Raw genomic sequence first — 21445 nt, 5'->3', positions numbered from 1 at the left:
CTCCAGCACTGATCGAACATGAAGTTATGTGGTCATATGTGGTTATGCAGGCAAGGTGGCAGTAATCTCATGCTGTGAGTACATTGTAGGGTCCTGCACCCATCCATCACTTAGTACAACCCAATTTTATCCCCTGGTTTCACATCTTATAACTGAGTTGAACAGTCATGATGTGACAAATCCATTATACCAGAGACAAATTATTTTGTCCTCGGATATCAATTAAGCACACTGGTGCTTACTTTCACATTTTAATTTAACAGCCTTTCATTGGCTGGGCTTGCAATAACACTGACACTAAAACCACTCTGCTGTGCTTATGTGTACGCCATCTCTGCAATATTAATCACTTAAGCAGGTGACAAAAGTCATGGCATAGCGATATGCACATATACAGGTGGCAGTAGTATTGCGTAGGTATGAAAGGGCAGTGCATTGGCAGAGCTATCATTTGTACTCAGTCTATGCTTTGCAACATGATTATGGCTGCATGATGGGAGTTAACAGGCACTGAACACAGAATGGTAGTTGGAGCTAGATGCATGTGACAATCCATTTTGGAAATCAGCGAATTCAATATACTGAGCTCTAAAGTGTCAAGAGTGGGTCAAGAATACCAAATTTCATGCATCACCTATCATCACAGACAATGCAGTGGCCGTTGGCTTTCACTTAATGACCAAGAGTAGCAGCATGTGCAAAATGTTGTCAGTGCTAAAAGACAAGTAACACTGCATGAAATAACTGCAGAAATCAATGTGGGATGTACCACAAAAGTATGTGTTAAGACACTGAGGTGAAATATGGCATTAATGAGCTATGGTTACAGATGATCTACACGAGTGCCTTTGCTAACAGCACACCACCTGCAGTGCTCCATCTGGGCTCATAACCATATCAATTGGACCATAGACAACTAAAAAACAATGACCTGGTCAGATGAGTCCCAATTTCAGTTAGTAAGAGCCAATGATAGGGTTTGAGTGTTGCACAGACCATGGACCAAGGCTGTCAAAAAAGCACTGTGCAAGGTAATGTTGATTCCATAATGGTGTGGGCTGTGTTTACATGGAATGGACTGGGTCCTCAGTTACGTTTAGTTGGTTGGAGACCATTTGCAGCCATTCATGGACTTCATGTTCCCACACAATGATGGAATTTTTATCGCCGACAATGCCTCATATTTAGTGTTTTAGACTTTTCTGGTGATTCAGAGTCATCTTGTGGAATTGGGTGTACTGCTGAGGATCTGCATCTTCCCATCACAGTATTTCAACATTATAATTCGGTTTCTTTACCAGGTGTTTCTTGTGACTTGTCAACAAGCTAACCATATCCCGTGTTTATGCCAGGGCGGTGTCTGGTGTTCCCTAGCCATCTGCACCGATCTGGCCATTTTTGGTGGTGGTGTTTGCTTCTAGGTGTTCAATCTTCCATTCACACCTTTTTCCACTGTTTTCCCCAGTGGCAGCCATGTCAAGGTGTTCCATACTAAGTCTGTGCCCGCCAGATGCATTCCCATCACAATCGACATGCTGCAGATGTTTCTTACACTGTTGGCAATCATCTTGCCTTCTACAATGCCCCCTCCATTCTCCGGAACTTGTGCGTTTGGTACTCCTGTACAAAGTGCGCAGCCTACCGAATCAGGCTGCTGTGGGAATTGTATATTCGTCTATGCACTCCACAGTAATCTCTCATGGTGGTGGCCACTGTCTGGAGTTCTTTACTGTGTCTGCTCCTAAGGTGCATGATGCCTGAGGTTTCACATGGTTGATGATGTTCTGTCTTTTGTCCATGAGCACTACAGTTGTCTCCCGAGGAGGTAGTTACTGCCTCATGCTCCATAAGAGATTCAATCCCACTAATTACATCTCTTGTTGTCCGAGGTTCATTAATGGAGAAGAGAACTTTTTTCCACTGTCTCTTTGTAATTCTAATGCTGAATTCCACTTTGTACTGGTCTGGTATCCTGTTTCCCGGTTGATCAGGTTCTCTCTCATCTTGATTTCGACAGATTTGGTAATCACACTATCCCAGAATTTGAAGGTCTGAGTGAGGAACCTTGTTTTATCATAATTCACGGCATGTTCAAGTTCTAGGGAATATTCTGCTACTGCTGATTTAGTGATCTGTCGTCATAGCCTGGTATGTTTTTGGAGTCCTTTCCATCTTATTTCAAGTGTTCTGGTGGTTTGACCGATGACAGACATGCAACATTCACCTGTTATATGGCAGATACCATGTTTCCTTAACCTCCAGATCATCCTCGACCGTTCCAAGGAGCAACCTGATCTTTTTAGATGGCTTAAACACACTTTTGATTTTTCAGGATCCTGCTGATCTTTGTAGATATAGGGCCTGCATGTGGTAGAAAGACTACCCGCCTGGTCTCTTTTTGTTCTTCTCCCATTATATCAGGTCGTCTGGTGAGATGTAGTGCTTTGTGAATGTCCCTGTTTGAGTACCTGTGGTCGTAAACATTTGCTGTAGATGTTCTAACTCTGCCAAGCTGTCTGAATCAGACAGTGTCTTGGATAGGTGTACAAGTGTTCTGAGTAACATGTTCTTCTGCACTGGATGATGGCAGCTGACAGCCTGTAATATAAGTCAGCGTGTTTTGGTTTCCTACACACACTGTGCCCTAGTGTCCTATCTACCTTCCTTTTCACCAGGAGATCCAGGAATGGAAGTTGATTATCTTTCTCTAGTTCCACTGTGAACTTAATGTTGAGGTATCTTGAGTTCCTATGGCCAAGGAACTCATCCAGTCTTTTCCAGCCATGTGACCAATTGATGAATGTGTCATCAACGTAACTGAAGAAACAGGTCGACTGGCAGGCAGCAGCTATAAGTGCCTCATCCTCAAATCTCTCCACAAAAAAGTTTGCCACTACCGAAGACAAGGGGCTACTCATCGCCGCTCCTTCAGTGTGTTCATAAAACTGGCCTTCACATAGGAAGTAAGTCGATGTTAAAATATCTTTGCCTGGTGGGCGTGGACCTAGTACAGAACGCCTTGGCATGGCCACCACTGGGGAAAACAGTGTAAATGGGCACAGATGGAAAACGGATAAATAGCTCTCCCATAAATGGCCACAGTGGGCCTGGACAGCATAGGGAACACCAGACACTGCCTGGCCATAAATATGGAACATGGTCAGCTTGACGAGCAGTCGCAGGGAACACCTGATGAAGACACCGAATTACAACATCAACATACTGTGTTGGGAAGATGCAGACCACCGGCAGTACAATGAATTCCACGAGATGACAATGCAACATGTCACTGAGCCACAAATGTTCACAATTGGTTTGAAGAACATTCTGGACAATTTGAACGAATGATTTGGCCACACAGATTGCCCAACATGAATCCCACTGAACATCATTTATGTGATACAACTGAGATGTCATTTTGTGCACAAAATCCTGCACTGGCATACATAATTGTGAAAGTGTGGGCTTCCATCATCTGAAGAAATATTGAACCCTGTTGCTCCTATACTCATATATAATTGCAAAAGTGTAGCTGGTGCTGAGCCCATGTCATGTTGAGTTTCTGCACTACATCGGGTAAAATGAGGTACAACACAATATTATCCCATGAATTTGGTCACCTCAATATATTAAAAACAAAGATTCCAAGACTTACCAAGTGGGAAAGCGCTGGTAGACAGGCACAATAAAATAACACACACACAAAATTACGAGCTTTCGCAAACGGCGGTTGCTTCGTCAGGAAAGAGGGAAGGAAAAGGAAAGATGAAAGGAAGTGGGTTTTAAGGGAGAGGGTAAGGAGTCGTTCCAATCCCGGGAGTGGAAAGACTTACCTTAGGGGGAAAAAAGGACAGGGAAACACACACACACACACACACACACACACACATATCCATCCATACATATACAGACATATGTCTGCTTGTGTCTGTATATGTATGGATGGATATGGATGTGTGTGTGTGTGTGTGTGTGTGTGTGTGTGTGTGTGTGTGTGTGTGTGTGCGCGCACGCGCGAATATATACCTATCCTTTTTTCTCCCGGGATTGGAATGACTCCTTACCCTCTCCCTTAAAACCCACATCCTTTCATCTTTCCTTTTCCTCCCCTCTTTCCTGACGAAGCAACCGCCGGTTGCGAAAGCTCGTAATTTTGTGTGTGTGTTTGTGTGTTATTTTATTGTGCCTGTCTACCAGCGCTTTCCCACTTGGTAAGTCTTGGAATCTTTGTTTTTAATATATTATTCCCATGTGGAAGTTTCTGTGTGTTTGTTTTTGAGAGATTACAGTATGAACGCCTGCATTTTGGTTTGAGCAGACATTTAATTGCAGTGTTGAGGGAGAGCTTCTGAGTAACTTAAACATACATTCCAACATTCCAGAGACCACAAATAATCACCCGGGAACTCCTAAGAATTGGTTTCAATGTGTTGCAGAATTCTGGTGAGGGACACTTAAAGGAATGAATTTTAAGCCACCAGCTTGCAGCCTAACATAGATTAGATTAGATTAATACTTGTTCCATAGATCATGAATACGACACTTCGTAATGATGTGGAACATGTAAGGTTAATGAAAGATGTCTGTACGAGATATTACATTACACAAAATATTGCATGACACTAATGCTTAAGTTAGTTTTTTCCCCTCCCTTAATTTATATCTAAAAATTCAGCCAATGCGTAGAAGGAGTTGTCATCTAGAAATTCTTTTAATTTATTTTTAAATGTTGGTTGACTATCTGTCAGGCTTTTGATGCTGTTTGGTAGGTGACCAAAGACTTTTGTGGCAGCATAATTTACCCCCTTCTGTGCCAAAGTCAGATTTAACCCTGCATATTGAAGATCATCCTTTCTCCTGGTGTTATAGGTATGCACACTGCTATTACTTTTGAACTGGGCTGGATTATTAACAACAAATTTCATAAGTGAATATATATACTGTGAGGTTACTGTGAGGATCCCTAGATCCTTAAATAGATGTCTGCAAGATGACCTTGGGTGGGCTCCAGCAATTATTTTGATACACGTTTTTGAGCAATGAATACTTTCCTACTCAACGATGAATTACCCCAGAATATGATACCATACGAAAGCAGTGAATGAAAGTAGGCATAGTAAGCTAATTTACTGAGATTCTTATCACCAAAATTTGCAATAACCCTAATAGCATCGTAGCTGAACTCAGATGTTTCAGCAATCCACCAATGTGTTGCTTCCAGTTTAACCTCTCATCAATGGACAGACCTAAAAATTTTGAAAATTCTACCTTAGCTACAGACTTCTGTTCAAATTCTATATTTATTACTGGTGTTGTGCCATTTGCTGTACGGAACTGTATATACTGCGTTTTATCAAAATTTAAAGAAAGTCCGTTTGCTGAGAACCACTTAATAATTTTGTGAAAAACATCATTTACAATTACATCACTTAGTTCTTGGTTTTTGGATGTTATTACTATACTTGTATCATCAGCAAAAAGAACTAACTTTGCATCTTCATCAGTATGGAATGGTAAGTCATTAATGTATATCAAGAACGGTAAAGGACCTAAGACCGAACTCTGTGGGACCCCGTGCTTGATAGCCCCCCAGTTTGAGGAATCATCTGTTGTATTAACATTACATGAACCACTTATTTCAACTTTCTGCATTCTTCCAGTTAAGTATGAATTAAACCATTTGTGCACTGCCCCCCTCAAACCATAATGATTTAGCTTATCTAAAAGAATTCCATGATTTACACAGTCAAAGGCCTTTGAGAGATCACAAAAAATACCAATGGGTGATGTCCGGTTATTCAGAGCATTTAATATTTGATCAGTGAAAGCGTATATAACATTTTCTGTTGAAAAGCCTTTCTGAACACCAAAATGACATTTAGTTAGTACTTTATTTTTTACATATATGGGAGGCTACTCTTGAATACATTACTTTCTCAAAAAGTTTTGATAGAGCTGTCAGAAGAGAGATTGGGTGATAGTTGTTGACATCCGACGTATCCCCCTTTTTATGCAATGGTTTTACAATGGCATATTTCAGTCTATCGGGGAAAACACCCTGCTCCAAAGAGCTATTACATACGTGGCTGAGAATCCTACTTACCTGTGGGGAACAAGCTTTAAGTATCTTGCTGGAAATGCCATCAATTCCGTAAGAGCTTTTACTTTTCAGTGAGTTTATTATTTTACTGATTTCAGAGGGAGAGGTTCGTGGAAATACAGTTGTTTCAAACTGCACAGGTATGGCCTCTTCTATTAGAAGCCTTGCCTCTTCTAGTGAAGATCTAGATCCTACTTTCTCCACAACATTTAAAAAATGATTATTGAAAATATTTCCAATTTCAGATTGTTTGTTAGTACACTTGTCATTCAGTTTTATGGCACTAAAGTCTTCCTGTGCTCTTGGTTGCCCTGTTTCCTTTCAATAACATTCCAAATTGCTTTAATTTTATTATCAGAGTTACTGATCTCAGACATGATACACATGCTTCTGGACTTTTTAATAACTTTTCTTAGTACCGCACAATAGTTTTTATAATATTGAACAATTTCGGGGTCAGTACTCCCGCTTGCTGTTAGATACAGTTCTCTTTTACGGTTGCAAGATATTCTTATTCCTTTAGTTAGCCAAGGTTTTTTATATGTTTTCTTGGAATTATGTTTCACTGTTTTCTTGGGAAAACAATTTTCAAATACCCTTAAAAATGTATCGTGGAATAAGTTATATTTCAAGTTTGCATCGGGTTCCATATACACTTCATCCCAGTCTAGCTCCTTTAGTCTTTCCCTAAAGTTTGCAGTATTTATATTGTTAATTGAACGCACTGCTTTGAAATTCTGATTTGATATGCTGCCTGGAGCTATGCCATGTACCGTAACTAGCTGTGCACCATGATCTGAAAGACCATTCTCAACAGGATAAGCATTTATGTCCTTAAACTTATCCTGGTCTATAAAAAAAGTTATCTATCAATGTCCTGCTGTTCTTTGTTATCCGAGTAGGAAAATCAATGACGGAGCTCAAATTGAAAGAACTGAGTAATACTACAAGGTCATTCTCTAGCGCCAGTTCCTTTAAAAATGCTGCACTACCAGTTTTCTCTGTGTGTGTATGGAAGGGGGGGGGGGGGGGGGCGGGCGGGTATTTCCATTTTGGAAAACTTAAAGGGACTTATTGCATCAAATGTGTCTATTGTGCCATTAGGGTTGGCGTAGGTCATAGGCATCCACAGAACTTTTCCAAAAGGGGGCAAAATTCTAAAATTCCCAACTTTCATACAACTGAGTCAGTGTGCTGAGAAAATATCACTAACTGAATATGACAAAACAGAAATTCATTAAAAACGGTAATAAACAAGAACCCAGTATCCAGATTACAGGAGGGAACAACGGCCTCTTTTGCATTTGTTTCGTGGTCAAGATATTTAACGGCTGGAGAAGACACATGGGCAGGTAGCTGAGCTGGCCCAAGAGGCTTAGTCAGGACGCAATGACATACTTTCATTGGTGTATAGATGTAACTCTTGCCACAAGTGACTGATGTTGGAATTCCATCAAATCATACTTATAAACATTTAAAGGGGGTATTGAGTGGCAGAAAGGCACAATGAAAAGTACTGCTGGATATTACTCAGCTATCAGACAAAGTCATCCATTGGATGTAGACAACAAAATTCCCACATACTCATGTAAGCATAACTAACAAGCACAAGACCACTGTTATCTCCCTGAACTAAGGCAACTGTTCTATTCCATAGCAGATTTTCAATTGTATGTTTTCACAAACATTTAATGCTTATACCACTAACTAGATCAATTATTTTCTAAATTTTCCCATTTGTTCTTAATATTAAAAATTTACAGAGTACTTATGTCTTAGGTCAGGAATAGCATATTCATTTTAAAATTATATTTCATGAGAACCTATTAATTTTAAATGTATAGTGCTTGATATAATTTTCACATGCATTTGAGCACCATTTCTTCTTCTTTCATCTCACTCTCTTTGGAGAATGTTGGATCAATCATTTTTTGTGTGTTGTTCTTTTCTCAGTACCCAGTATTTCTTCTTTCTTCATTTCCTTTCATCTTCCGAGAGGGTCTGTTTGGACTTTTGAGTAGATCTGTCTTGGAAGCTTATATTTTCATCTTTAGTAATTAATTCAGCTGTTTGATTGATTAGTTATTTTTTTCTGAAATATGTAGTTCTCCTGGGTCTTTCTCAGCTCCTTTATACCAGCTGGGTTTTATTTTGTGGCTATGAAAAAAGTGAAAAATTTGTTTGGTTCACCTATTAAAGTTCATTCCGAGAAGGTGCCCTTAAAAATTTATCATCCTTTTTCACATTGTATCTGATAGTTTTTCAATTTTTTTTGTAAAAAGTTTCATTTTTGACATATTATCTTATTACCTTTGAATTTTGGTCCTATGACTTTCGATAAAATTTTTCTTTCCTTTATCTTGAGTTTCTCCAATTGGCCTTGGAAGGTCATGTTTAGTGTTTCTGCTGCATGTAGTGCTTCTAACTTGATCACTGTCTTGCAATGTGTAATTTTGGATCTCCAGAAAAGGGATTTTTTGTTGTATGTATCTTTTGTTAGCTGGAAGGCAAGTTCAAGTTTATTTTCTTTGTATTTCATTGCTTTGCTTTCCACAGGATTCCAACTATCCATTCTCCAAGATACACTCCTGGAAATTGAAATAAGAACACAGTGAATTCATTGTCCCAGGAAGGGGAAACTTTATTGACACATTCCTGGGGTCAGATACATCACATGATCACACTGACAGAACCATAGGCACATAGACACAGGCAACAGAGCATGCACAATGTCGGCACTAGTACAGTGTATATCCACCTTTCGCAGCAATGCAGGCTGCTATTCTCCCATGGAGACGATCGTAGAGATGCTGGATGTAGTCCTATGGAACGGCTTGCCATGCCATTTCCACCTGGCACCTCAGTTGGACCAGCGTTCGTGCTGGACGTGCAGACTGCGTGAGACGACGCTTCATCCAGTCCCAAACACGCTCAATGGGGGACAGATCCGGAGATCTTGCTGGCCAGGGTAGTTGACTTACACCTTCTAGAGCACGTTGGGTGGCACGGGATACATGCGGACGTGCATTGTCCTGTTGGAACAGCAAGTTCCCTTGCCGGTCTAGGAATGCTAGAACGATGGGTTCGATGACGGTTTGGATGTACCGTGCACTATTCAGTGTCCCCTCGACGATCACCAGAGGTGTACGGCCAGTGTAGGAGAACGCTCCGCACACCATGGTGCCGGGTGTTGGCCCTGTGTGCCTCGGTCGTATGCAGTCCTGATTGTGGCGCTCACCTGCACGGCGCCAAACACGCATACGACCATCATTGGCACCAAGGCAGAAGCGACTCTCATCGCTGAAGACGACACGTCTCCATTCGTCCCTCCATTCATGCCTGCCGCGACACCACTGGAGGCGGGCTGCACGATGTTGGGGCGTGAGCGGAAGACGGCCTAACGGTGTGCGGGACCGTAGCCCAGCTTCATGGAGATGGTTGCGAATGGTCCTCACCGATACCCCAGGAGCAACAGTGTGTCTAATTTGCTGGGAAGTGGCGGTGCGGTCCCCTACGGCACTGCGTAGGATCCTACGGTCTTGGCGTGCATCCGTGCGCCGCTGTGGTCCGGTCCCAGGTCGACGGGCATGTGCACCTTCCGCAGACCACTGGCGACAACATCGATGTACTGTGGAGACCTCACGCCCCACGTGTTGAGCAATTCGGCGGTACGTCCACCCGGCCTCCCGCATGCCCACTATACGCCCTCGCTCAAAGTCCGTCAACTGCACATACGGTTCACGTCCACGCTGTCGCGGCATGCTACCAGTGTTAAAGACTGCGATGGAGCTCCGTATGCCACGGCAAACTGGCTGACACTGACGGCGGTTGTGCACAAATGCTGCACAGCTAGCGCCATTCGACGGCCAACACCGTGGTTTCTGGTGTGTCCGCTGTGCCGTGCGTGTGATCATTGCTTGTACAGCCCTCTCGCAGTGTCCGGTGCAAGTATGGTGGGTCTGACACACCGGTGTCAATGTGTTCTTTTTTCCATTTCCAGGAGTGTATATATATAGGCTGAGAATTACTGAACATTGTGTAAAAAAAAAAAACACATAAATTACTTACAAACCATGAACCATGGCATGCACTTTATTCAACATTTAAACATCACTACACATATTCGGATTTAGGTTATGACACGTTCGATGCGCCTGTCATCATCGGTGATGATGTGTGCAGACAAATAGTGAAATTCTGCATGACCTGCTGAATTGTCGGAACATCCTGATTGACTGTTTTCAGTTCAGCAATGGTTTTGGGATTACTGGTGTACACATTGTCTTTAATGAAGCCCCAAAACAGGCGTCACACTTGTTCAGATCTGCAGAATATGGCGGCCAATTGAGGCCCATACCAGTAGCCTCTCGATACCCAAGAGCCAAAATGTGGTCCCAAAGTGCTCCTCCAGAACATAAAAGACTCTCCTGCTTTGATGGGGCTGAGCTCCATTTTGGATGATTCGCATCTTGTCGAATTCAGGGGTCACTTTGGATAATGGGGATGAAATCATCTTCCAAAACCTTCATGTAGCATTCGGTAGCCACCATGCTGTCAAGGAATATTGCACTGATTATTCTGTGACTGGACACTGCACGCAACAGTCACCCATTGAGGGTGAAGAGACTTCTTGATCACAAAATGCGGATTCTCAGTCCCCCAAATGTGCCAATTTTGCTTATTGATACACCCATCCAAATAAAAGTGGGCTTTTTTGCTAAACCAAACCATATTCACATCATTCCATGGTCCTAGGGCTTATTGGCTGATGTGTTTGAATTTTGTATGGGAAAAGATGCAGGTCTTCAACAACAATTTGTCACAGTGTCTCCCAGTTTATTCCCACCTGTTGAGCAGCTCATCTGATTGATTCCCTGGGGCTGGTTTGAAGCACAGTGCATGTCTTCTCAATGTTTTCAGGCATTTTCACTCTTTATTGGACAACAGACATTGCCAACACTATCATCATGAACACTGCCCATTCTCTCAAACTTGCAAATCAAATTCTTGATTGTTAGCATTCTTGGACTGGTTGTCTTCAGCTTGAACTCAGTCACGAACTTCCTTTGAACTCCAGCTAGGCTGTTACTGCTCACATGGTGGGCTTTCACAAGCGCTATACACTCTGCACGCTGTATCTTAACATTTTCACGGGCAAATGGCCAACAGCAACAAGGCATATGCCCATGGTAATCCCCATCATGTCCTGCGGCCAACGGTGCAGTTTGAACGTCCTGACACAAACCATCCAGAAATTATGATGATTTTATTACATATAGTTCAATAATTATCACCCTGTAAATTCTTTTACTATTTCAGTCTTTGTCCTTGGACTTTGAGGTGTTTACATGAGTTATTCACAGTTATTATGATTTTTCTGAAGGAGACGTGAAGACCTATTTTAGCTGCTTTTTTTTTTTTTTTTTTTTTTTCCCCTCTCCCAAGGCTTTGCTCCTGTGCTTCTTCCATTGTTTTGGCAGAAAAGACTATATCAACTGCAAAGGCAATGCAATATACTTTAAGGTTCTTCTTTTTGCAATCCAATCTTACACCACTCTTTATATTTGTGTTCCATTCTCTGACTACTGTCTCAAGCAGACAACTGAACAGCAATGGTCAGAGCCCATCCCCTTGTTGCATCCCTGTTTGCGCATCATTTATATGAAATTCTCATGATTTATGTTAGTCAACTGATCCAAAAGTTTCATTAAATTGTAATATAATGCATATCACTAGGACAGAATGACATCATAGGGAACGCCATTTTTTAAAGTTTGTGAGATTTGATTTATGGGCAGCAAGTAGCCACACAGCACAAATATTGGCACTTTGATTTTTTGCGAGTCCACTTCACATTGTAATTTAGGGCTTTCCCACAAATGAAACTTTCGTAGGGAAGTGTGTTGATATACATTCTGGAATTAACAGTTTGATCAATTATTTGTGAACTGGAGGGAAACTTTGAGTCTGCTTCTTGCGAATCTGGCTGCCTACTAGAGTTGCTGAAATAATTAGTGCCACTACAAAAGACTTACATTTTAATGAAAACACTGTTCAAAGATATTCCTTATGCTGCCTACTCATTTGATATAATCAACTCCACCTACACTCATAGTCAGAAGTATTAAAAGCTATCAACGACCATCTTTGACAAGAAACAAAAGAGAGAGGTGAGATATGCAATTACGGATATTCATTAAAGCCATCAACAACTCTCTCCTATTACAGACCTTACCACAGTGGGTGCTGCAAACAACCTAACAAAATGCAGAAAAACTGTAGGGCTAGGCAACATATACACTGAATTCATTAATAGCATGGGTCCAAATGCATGACAATGGCTTTTAAATCCATACAACAATATCCTGTAAAGTTGCATGTTACTGGAACCTTTGAAGAGAAGCAAAGTTGCTGGCACTCTTTTAAGTCAGGGAAAAACATCACTTTGCCAGAAAGCTACAAACCAATCACACTTTTATGCATTTGCTTCAAGATCCTTGAAAGAATACTTTATGCACAGATTACAAACTTTTTATGCAATAGCACACCAATAGAGAAAGCTGGTTTTACACCAGGATGAAGCTGCAACAATCAGGTCCTCTCGCCCACATCCCACATAGAGAGAAGATTCCAACAACAACCCAAAACATCTGCTGCATTTATTGGTTTAAGTGCAGTCCACGGTACAGTTTGGGAAGTAGACCAACTACTCAAGGTGTACCAGCTGATTCCTTACACATTATTTCATCTACTCAATGAGATGTTCAGTGACAAATTTTTCCAAGTACATCTTAACGGGTAGTCAAGCATTTTCCATAGCCTACAAAATGGCATACCACAAGGGTCTGCACTAGTTCCTTTAATATATACATCTCAAACATGCCGCCAACAACATCTCTCAATTCATGTCTGCAAATGGTATTGCCTTTGTACTGAAAGTCCAAGTTTTACTCAGACTGAGGATGTACTGTCAGAAGACCTCAGCACAATTGGTGAATATTTCAAAAAATGGGGACTCAAGTCAGATCAACCAAAACTGAAGTTACGTCATTTCATCTCAAAGAACTCTTGTCATTTACTATGATGGAAACGGTTAAAACACAATCCAGGTCGTATGTATGTCAATACGACTCTCAAGAGAATACCCACCTTCAGACAACATCTGGAAAAATTATTAGCAAAAATCAAAACTCAAACTAATCTGATTCAGAAGCTGGCCAATATGTCATGGGATGCTACAGCCAAGAATCAGCCCAAAAGCCCTTATACACCCAACAGTACGGTACTGAATCAATACCTGCCGTACCTACCTTGTTGATACACAGTTAAATTGTGCAATGCGAACCATAACTGGAACTACTAGAACAACTCCGATCCAGTGGCTGCTATTACTGAGCAATATCACACCTCCCCAAACTAGATGGTTAGCAGCCTTCAAATCACAGTTGGAAAAATGTAATGCCAACCCACCCCTCTCCATTTATTTCAATCCATATTCCCTTAAACAGCAGCAACTGAGGCTGAAATCAAGATACCCATCTGTAACAATCCTCATCCAGTTCGAAAATATCAACATCCGTGATCACCGGACATCACTTGGCAGACTCCGACCTCATGACAGATCTTATTCTAAGGGTAGCCTAACAGGGTTCTCTCTTCCCAGAAGACAGTGACGCAACAACATAAATTTTGCACAAACCACGTTATCTGCAACAAGAGCCCAACTCAGTGGGGAGCTTTAGAATGCAACCGATGGAGAGCTGAAGAGCAAGTAGTCCCCCACCTGGCCCTGATTTTTCCTGATATATACTTCAGGGTAAATTGACAGGCATCCACAATGAAGGAACTCACAAAATTGTAATTTTTTACAAATTGGAGTTCTTTTTGTAGGTGAGAGAACAGTCTCTGGACCAAACCGATGAGCCAAAATCAATGCAGGTAAATCTAATCATGTACTTATAGATAACAGTTCCAAACAAATTTAATTATAATGGTGAGTTATAAATAAAGAACAACGTTCAAGAAAACTGAACGTGCTTTTTTCAAGAAGGTTAGATACTTTCCCCTTCCCTGAATTCATTATGAGCAAAGTGGGAGGGAAGAAAACAAGTTGATCATCTAACAAGAAACTGAAGAACCCCAAGATTTAAATTCATTATACTCCCATAGATGCTATACACAACACATCAGTTTCCTGATATGCATCTGTCAAAGCTTGAGAGAAGTGGACAGAAACTAATTCACATCATAATAGTATGAGAAACCACAAAAGAAAATCTGAACCACACAAATCTTACAGTGATACATGAAGTCTGAGCTGTAGACAGAAAGAATGACTGGTTTTTCAAGGAAGAATTTGACATGGATGTCCTGTTTACAGCAGCATTGCTTGCACTGTTTGCTCTATCAGATATGCACTGTGCAGCTAGTGAACACATTACAATGTTACTTTCATTGCAACTTTCAAAAACATGAAACATGTCATCATCCATCTAAACTATGGGCTTACAGTTGGAAGTGAAAATTGTGAGACAACTGACAAAACAAAATTTACAACAATCACCCTCTACCAGGAACAACATTTTACCCAGTGGATAGATGCCTGAAAGAATATGGTACACTTGTGACAGCTGTTTGATTCAGTGATCAGAGATGACTGTCAATGTACAGTGAAGATGATGAAACTGTTGCAGATTGTTATTTCATGAACCAAAGGATATGCATTAGTTTGTTTATGATTCATCTTCAATGTTAGAACCTTAGGGACATTCAGCTCTATTTCATTAATGTACTGTTATTGGATAATCCATTCAGTTGTTTTAGATGGTATTTAATCCACATGATTGATGGTACTATTTAACCTTCAGACTGGTTGTGGCAATCCAACTCAATAAAAATATTGAAGCACATAAAGTGACCCAAAATGTATTCTCATCAAAAATCAGTAATGCTACAGTAAGCATAAAGTGTGTCAGTTCTTGCGTGCACCCGGTACAAAGACCAAATATACAGGGAGTGAAGTTTCATAACTATGCAACAATAGCAATGTCTTAGTCTTATCAATTTCACCATTAGGCCCCCGAAAATTGCATGATAATCTATACCACGACATAGACTACAGCAATGTGCCAGTTTCATGGTCTTGGTGCACTTTCTTCTTCACTTACATAGGCACACAGGAGCACACAGATTTTATGAAATTCAGCTGCAATGCCATTTTTTCACATATAAACATGAGGTGGAAAAACTGTGATTGTAACTCTATGTGTAACATTATGCACAAAACATTTTTCCTCATTTATGACCTAGACTGTAAATATTCTAGATTAGTCTTCTTACAATATATAACTTAGACGTGTCTTTTTATCGTCCTTCATTAATTTGTGGGATTAATAAACATTATGATTCTGTACCAAAAGATTGACGACATTACATGACGCAGATTCCAATACCAAGAAATGACTAATGGATGACGTCACTACCACAAAAATATTATCAAAACAAAAACCAATTAACTGACCTCCAAAGGAAGAGTGGATTTGGGCAGAGACATTCTTGTTCTTAACATCTTCAAAAATAGGAAATTCTTGTAAACACCAGACCACAGTGGAAACTGACAGTTTAAATCTAACACAGGCATCATGTTTTGTTAAGGTTCACTCTGTCACTACAATACCTTTTAAAAGAAGATCCAGTGACGAAGTCATTAGTAAATGCAAAATGACAGCTTCGTAATTTTCAATACACTTGCTACTTCCATTAGACCAATGTAGGTACAGTACGCAACACAATGCAAGCAGCCACCCACAAGGACTAAATAACATCTACAACTAAAATATACAGACAGAAACAGTGAAAATGCAACATACAACATTACACTTCAAAGAGAATACCATTCACTTCCATTTTTGAGTATACCCCCATTTTTACATGTCTACTACAGTATTTTATTAGTTCCCATTTTCACTAGTTTGGGAACAATTTCTTTCGCTATGTATTATCTGAGGTTATTCAAGGTTACACTAAAGTTTATCCTTATTGTTGTTGTTATTGTTGTCTTCAGTCCTGAGACTAGTTTGACGCAGCTCTCCATGCTACTCTATCCTGTGCAAGCTGCTTCATCTCCCAGTACCTACTGCGACCTACATCCTTCTGAATCTGCTTAGTGTATTCATCTCTTGGTCTCCCTCTGCGTTTTTTACCCTCCACACTGCCCTCCAATACTAAATTGGTGATCCCTTGATGCCTCACAACATGTCCTACCAACCGATCCCTTCTTCTGGTGAAGTTGTGCCACAAACTTCTCTTCTCCCCAATCCTATTCAATACTTCCTCATTAGTTATGTGATCTACCCATCTAATCTTCAGCATTCTTCTGTAGCACCACATTTCGAAAGCTTCTATTCTCTTATTGTCTAAACTATTTATCGTCCATGTTTCATTTCCATACATGGCTACACTCCAAACAAATACTTTCATAAAAGACTTCCTGACACTTAAATCTATACTCGATGTTAACAAATTTCTCTTCTTCAGAAACACTTCCCTTGCCATTGCCAGTCTACATTTTATATCCTCTCTACTTTGACCATCATCAGTTATTTTGCTCCCCAAATAGCAAAACTCCTTTACTACATTAAGTGTCTCATTTCTTAATCTAATTCCCTCAGCATCACCCGACTTAATTCGACTACATTCCATTATCCTCATTTTGCTTTTGTTGATGTTCATCTTATATCTTCCTTTCAAGACACTGTCCATTCCGTTCAACTGCTCTTCCAAGTCCTTTGCTGTCTCTGACAGAATTACAATGTCATCGGCGAACCTCAAAGTTTTTATTTCTTCTCCATGGATTTTAAACCTACTCCGAATTTTTCTTTTCTTTCCTTTACTGCTTGCTCAATATACAGATTGAATAACATTGGGGAGAGGCTGCAACCCTGTCTTACTCCCTTCCCAACCACTGCTTCCCTTTCATGTCCCTCGACTCTTATGACTGCCATCTGGTTTCTGTACAAATTGTAAATAGCCTTTCGCTCCCTGTATTTTACCCCTGCCACCTTTAGAATTTGAAAGAGAGTAGTCCAGTCAACATTGTCAAAAGCTTTCTCTAAGTCTACAAATGCTAGAAACGTAGGTTTGCCTTTTCTTAATCTTTCTTCTAAGATAAGTCGTAAGGTCAGTATTGCCTCACGTGTTCCAGTATTTCTGGGGAATACAAACTGATCTTCCCCGAGGTCGGCTTCTATTAGTTTTTCCATTCGTCTGTAAAGAATTCGAGTTAGTATTTTGCAGCTGTGGCTTATTAAACTGATTGTTCAATAATTTTCAGCTCTGTCAACACCTGCTTTCTTTGGGATTGGAATTATTATATTCTTCATGAAGTCCGAGGGTATTTCGCCTGTTTCATACATCTTGCTCACCAGATGGTACAGTTTTGTCAGGACTGGCTCTCCAAGGCCGTCAGTAGTTCCAATGGAATGTTGTCTACTCCGGGGGCCTTGTTTCGACTCTGGTCTTTCAGAGCTCTGTCAAACTCTTCACGCAGTATCGTATCTCCCATTTCATCTTCATCTACATCCTCTTCCATTTCCATAATATTGTCCTGAAGTACATCGCCCTTGTATAGAACCTCTATATACTCCTTCCACCTTTCTGCTTTCCCTTCTTGGCTTAGAACTCGGTTTCCATCTGAGCTCTTGATATTCATACAAGTGGTTCTCTTTTCTCCAAAGGTCTCTTTAATTTTCCTGTAGGCAGTATCTATCTTACCCATAGTGAGATAAGCCTCTACATCCTTACATTTTTCCTCTAGCCATCCCTGCTTAGGCATTTTGCACTTCCTGTCGATCTCATTTTTTAGACATTTGTATTCCTTTTTGCCTGCTTCTTTTACTGCATTTTTATATTTTCCCTTTTAATCAATTAAATTCAATATTTCTTCTGTTACCCAAGGATTTCTACTAGCCCTCGTCTTTTTACCTACTTGATTATCTGCTGCCTTCACTACTTCATCCCTCAGAGCTACCCATTCTTCTTTACTGTGTTTCTTTCCCCCATTCCTGTCAATTGTTCCCTTATGCTCTCCCTGAAACTCTGTACAACCTCTGGTTCTTTCAGTTTATCCAGGTCCCATCTCCTTAAATTCCCACCTTTTTACAGTTTCTTCAGTTTTAATCTACAGTTCATAACCAATAGATTGTGGTCAGAGTCCACATCTGCCCCTGGAAATGTCTTACAATTTAAAATCTGGTTCCTAAATCTCTGTCTTACCATTATATAATCTATCTGATACCTTTTAGTATCTCCAGGGTTCTTCCATGTATACAACCTCCTTTCATGATTCTGAAACCAAGTGTTAGCTATGATTAAGTTGTGCTCTGTGCAAAATTCTACCAGGCGGCTTCCTCTTTCATTTCTTAGCCCCAATCCATATTCACCTACTATGTTTCCTTCTCTCCCTTTCCCTACACTCGAATTCCAGTCAACCATGACTATTAAATATTCGTCTCCCTTCACTATCTGAATAATTTCTTTTATTTCATCATAAATTTCTTCAATTTCTTCGTCATCTGCAGACCTAGTTGGCATATGAACTTGTACTACTGTAGTAGGTGTGGGCTTCGTATCTATCTTGCCCACAATAATGCGTTCACTATGCTGTTTGTAGTAGCTTACCCGCATTCCTATTCATTATTAAACCTATTCCTGCATTACCCCTATTTGATTTTGTGTTTATAACCCTGTAGCCACCTGACCAGAAGTCTTATTCCTCCTGCCACCGAACTTCACTAATTCCCACTATATCTAACTTTAACCTATCCATTTCCCTTTTTAAATTTTCTAACCTACCTACCCGATTAAGGGATCTGACATTCCATGCTCCGATCCGTAGAACGCCAGTTTTCTTTCTCCTGATAACGGCATCCTCTTGAGTAGTCCCCGCCCGGAGATCCGAATGGGGGACTATTTTACCTCCGGAATATTTTACCCAAGAGGACGCCATCATCATTTAATCATACAGTAAAGCTGCATGCCCTCGGGAAAAATTACGGCCGTAGTTTCACCTTGCTTTCAGCCGTTCACAGTACCAGCACAGCAAGGCCGTTTTGGTTATTGTTACAAGGCCAGATCAGTCAATCATCCAGACTGTTGCCCTTGCAACTACTGAAAAGGCTGCTGCCCCTCTTCAGGAACCACACGTTTGTCTGGCCTCTCAACAGATACCCCTCCGTTGTGGTTGTACCTACGGTACGGCTATCTGTATTGCTGAGGCACGCAAGCCTCCCCACCAACGACAAGGTCCATGGATCATGGGGGGAGGGGGGGGGTTTATCGTTAGCAACCAAATATTGTATTCTCTGATATATGTGGCAGAAAACAAAAGACAAAGTTGAACACGTTTAAGAGGGTATACAGATCATTCTGTGGCAATACCATTTGTCTTTTCCCTTACACTCTATTTCAGTTTCGTTTTAATTTAAAGAAATGCTGAAAAATCAGAGAACTGTATTTATGTCATATTTTTTGACAACACATCCCAATTTGCACGCAGACCAACAGAGGACTAAAAAGGTGTAAAATGGCCAAATTTATAACTGCAAGAGTGATCAGCAAACCACATCTCTCCAACGATATCACGAAATGACACAACACCACAGATAAAGGAGCGTTAATTGTCTGACACTGAGTTATGCTATCAGCCCAACTGCTGACTTAGTTTCACATTACGCTGAGAGTTTTCTTGTTCTCCTAAGTATTTGTCCTCCTACACATATTCTGCTACCTAGGCTATTGCACTTCATTCCATGTTTGCATTTCTGTAATGTTATAAAGAATTCTCGTCAGTAGCATTTTCAGATCTGTTCTTTTATACTGAATGCAGCTTGCATGCATATAAAATGATCTTGGAATGGAAAGCCCTTTCGCTACTCACGATAATGATAATTCTTGTCCTGGCAAGGGAAAAAAGTAATAATTACCGCTTGAGATCATCCTGCTCAGAAGTGACTGAGAGCAAGCTGACATTCAGATCATCATACACTGTGACTTCTCGAAAATGTTTTACTAAATTGGCTACCTGACATGATGACACAAAGGTGTTAGCAGGACTACATAACTATACAAAATTCTTACGTAATGGGTTACTGGCTGTCTGTTAATTTAAATGTCGTGTTACAGAAACCTTTGTCACTGATCACACAAGCGCCGTGTACGGATGGGAAACGTACAAGAGCTTCGATTCGCGAACTACACTGCAACTAATCTCATGATGAACGTTCATAGCAACATATATACACCGATGCCCATAAGTTTAATACGCTATCACACTACGCGAACAAAGCGAGACCTTTGAAAAAATATAAATTTAAAATGTTATAAAGAAGTTCAATACTGTTTAAAACAATGGTAACACGAAGTATATTCAGAAAACAATAGTGGTGCAGATGCTTAAGAAAATTAAAGAAAAACAATTAACACCGGCAAAACTGTATCAGTGAAATATTAAGTTACAAATCTAAAATTATTTCTTACCCAGTGAGTATTCTTATGTTTGAATCTTCTTTGAAACCTCAAAAAATCTGACACCCGGCACGGATGCCGACAAAACATAACATTGAAATTCACAGCCATAGTGGTAAAATAACTGTCACGTTTTAAAAATGTTTTCCGGATTTGCAGCAGACGACTTGTTCTGTTATTGATAAAAGAAAAACAAACAAATATCTCAAAGCATTTCCACAGTTCTCAAAGAGAGAACGTATGAATGCTAAACATCGATTATAGCCAGGATCACACAAGACTGTAGCGCCTCGAACCGCACGACCGATCGAGCCGGCGTCGAAGCATGATTTTTTTTCTATTTGTTATGTCAAATTGCTTCAAGAATTGCTAAAAGGAACATAATATTAAGAGCTGTCATTGCATTCAATAAAAATTGATCTTTTTAAGGTGCAGTTGCAAGTCCAATGCAAATTGTTGCGTAATAGTCAAATCTCCCTCAATATCTTTCCCTTCAAGGTGCATAGGTTTTCTTTCCATTTTGTTTTTGGCTTTTAATAGTCCAAGTGCCTTTTTGCACTGGGGATAGCAAGTGAAATCAACTAAATATTGATGACTTATTTTTGTGGACCTGTTACACACACAATCCAGAGAGCATCTTACTAATAAATAAGACTGCCACTAACACATATTTAACAAACAACTATAATACATTACTTGATGTATACTTTGCGAAAGAAGCATTTTGCAACTGTCACAATGCCTGAAGATTTCAGTCGATTTGTTTATGATACGTTAGAAATAGATGGCAATATATACAAATAAATTCCACTTACTAATCAG

General features: G+C 40.3%; 1 protein-coding gene across 2 annotated transcripts in view; it reads right to left on the bottom strand.

Annotated features, from left to right (window-relative positions):
* Positions 1-20869, bottom strand: part of LOC126334956 (5-methylcytosine rRNA methyltransferase NSUN4) — an 83516-nt gene extending 62647 nt beyond the window's left edge. Inside the window, exon 1 of one of the 2 annotated variants that reach the window (XR_007564792.1) lies at positions 20636-20828. Coding sequence is in view for 1 of the 2 variants with exons in the window: in XM_049997707.1 (XP_049853664.1) it covers positions 20636-20734 (99 nt within the window). In the remaining variant the exon portion in view is untranslated. Of the gene's footprint in view, positions 1-20635 lie in introns of both variants that reach the window. The other variant, XM_049997707.1, reaches the window with a different exon arrangement.
* Positions 20870-21445: the final 576 nt, after the last annotated feature.

This window comes from Schistocerca gregaria, chromosome 2, assembly GCF_023897955.1.
Source record: "Schistocerca gregaria isolate iqSchGreg1 chromosome 2, iqSchGreg1.2, whole genome shotgun sequence".
NCBI classification, from domain to species: Eukaryota; Metazoa; Arthropoda; class Insecta; order Orthoptera; family Acrididae; genus Schistocerca; species Schistocerca gregaria.
This window is presented reverse-complemented; position numbering and strand designations above follow the sequence as displayed.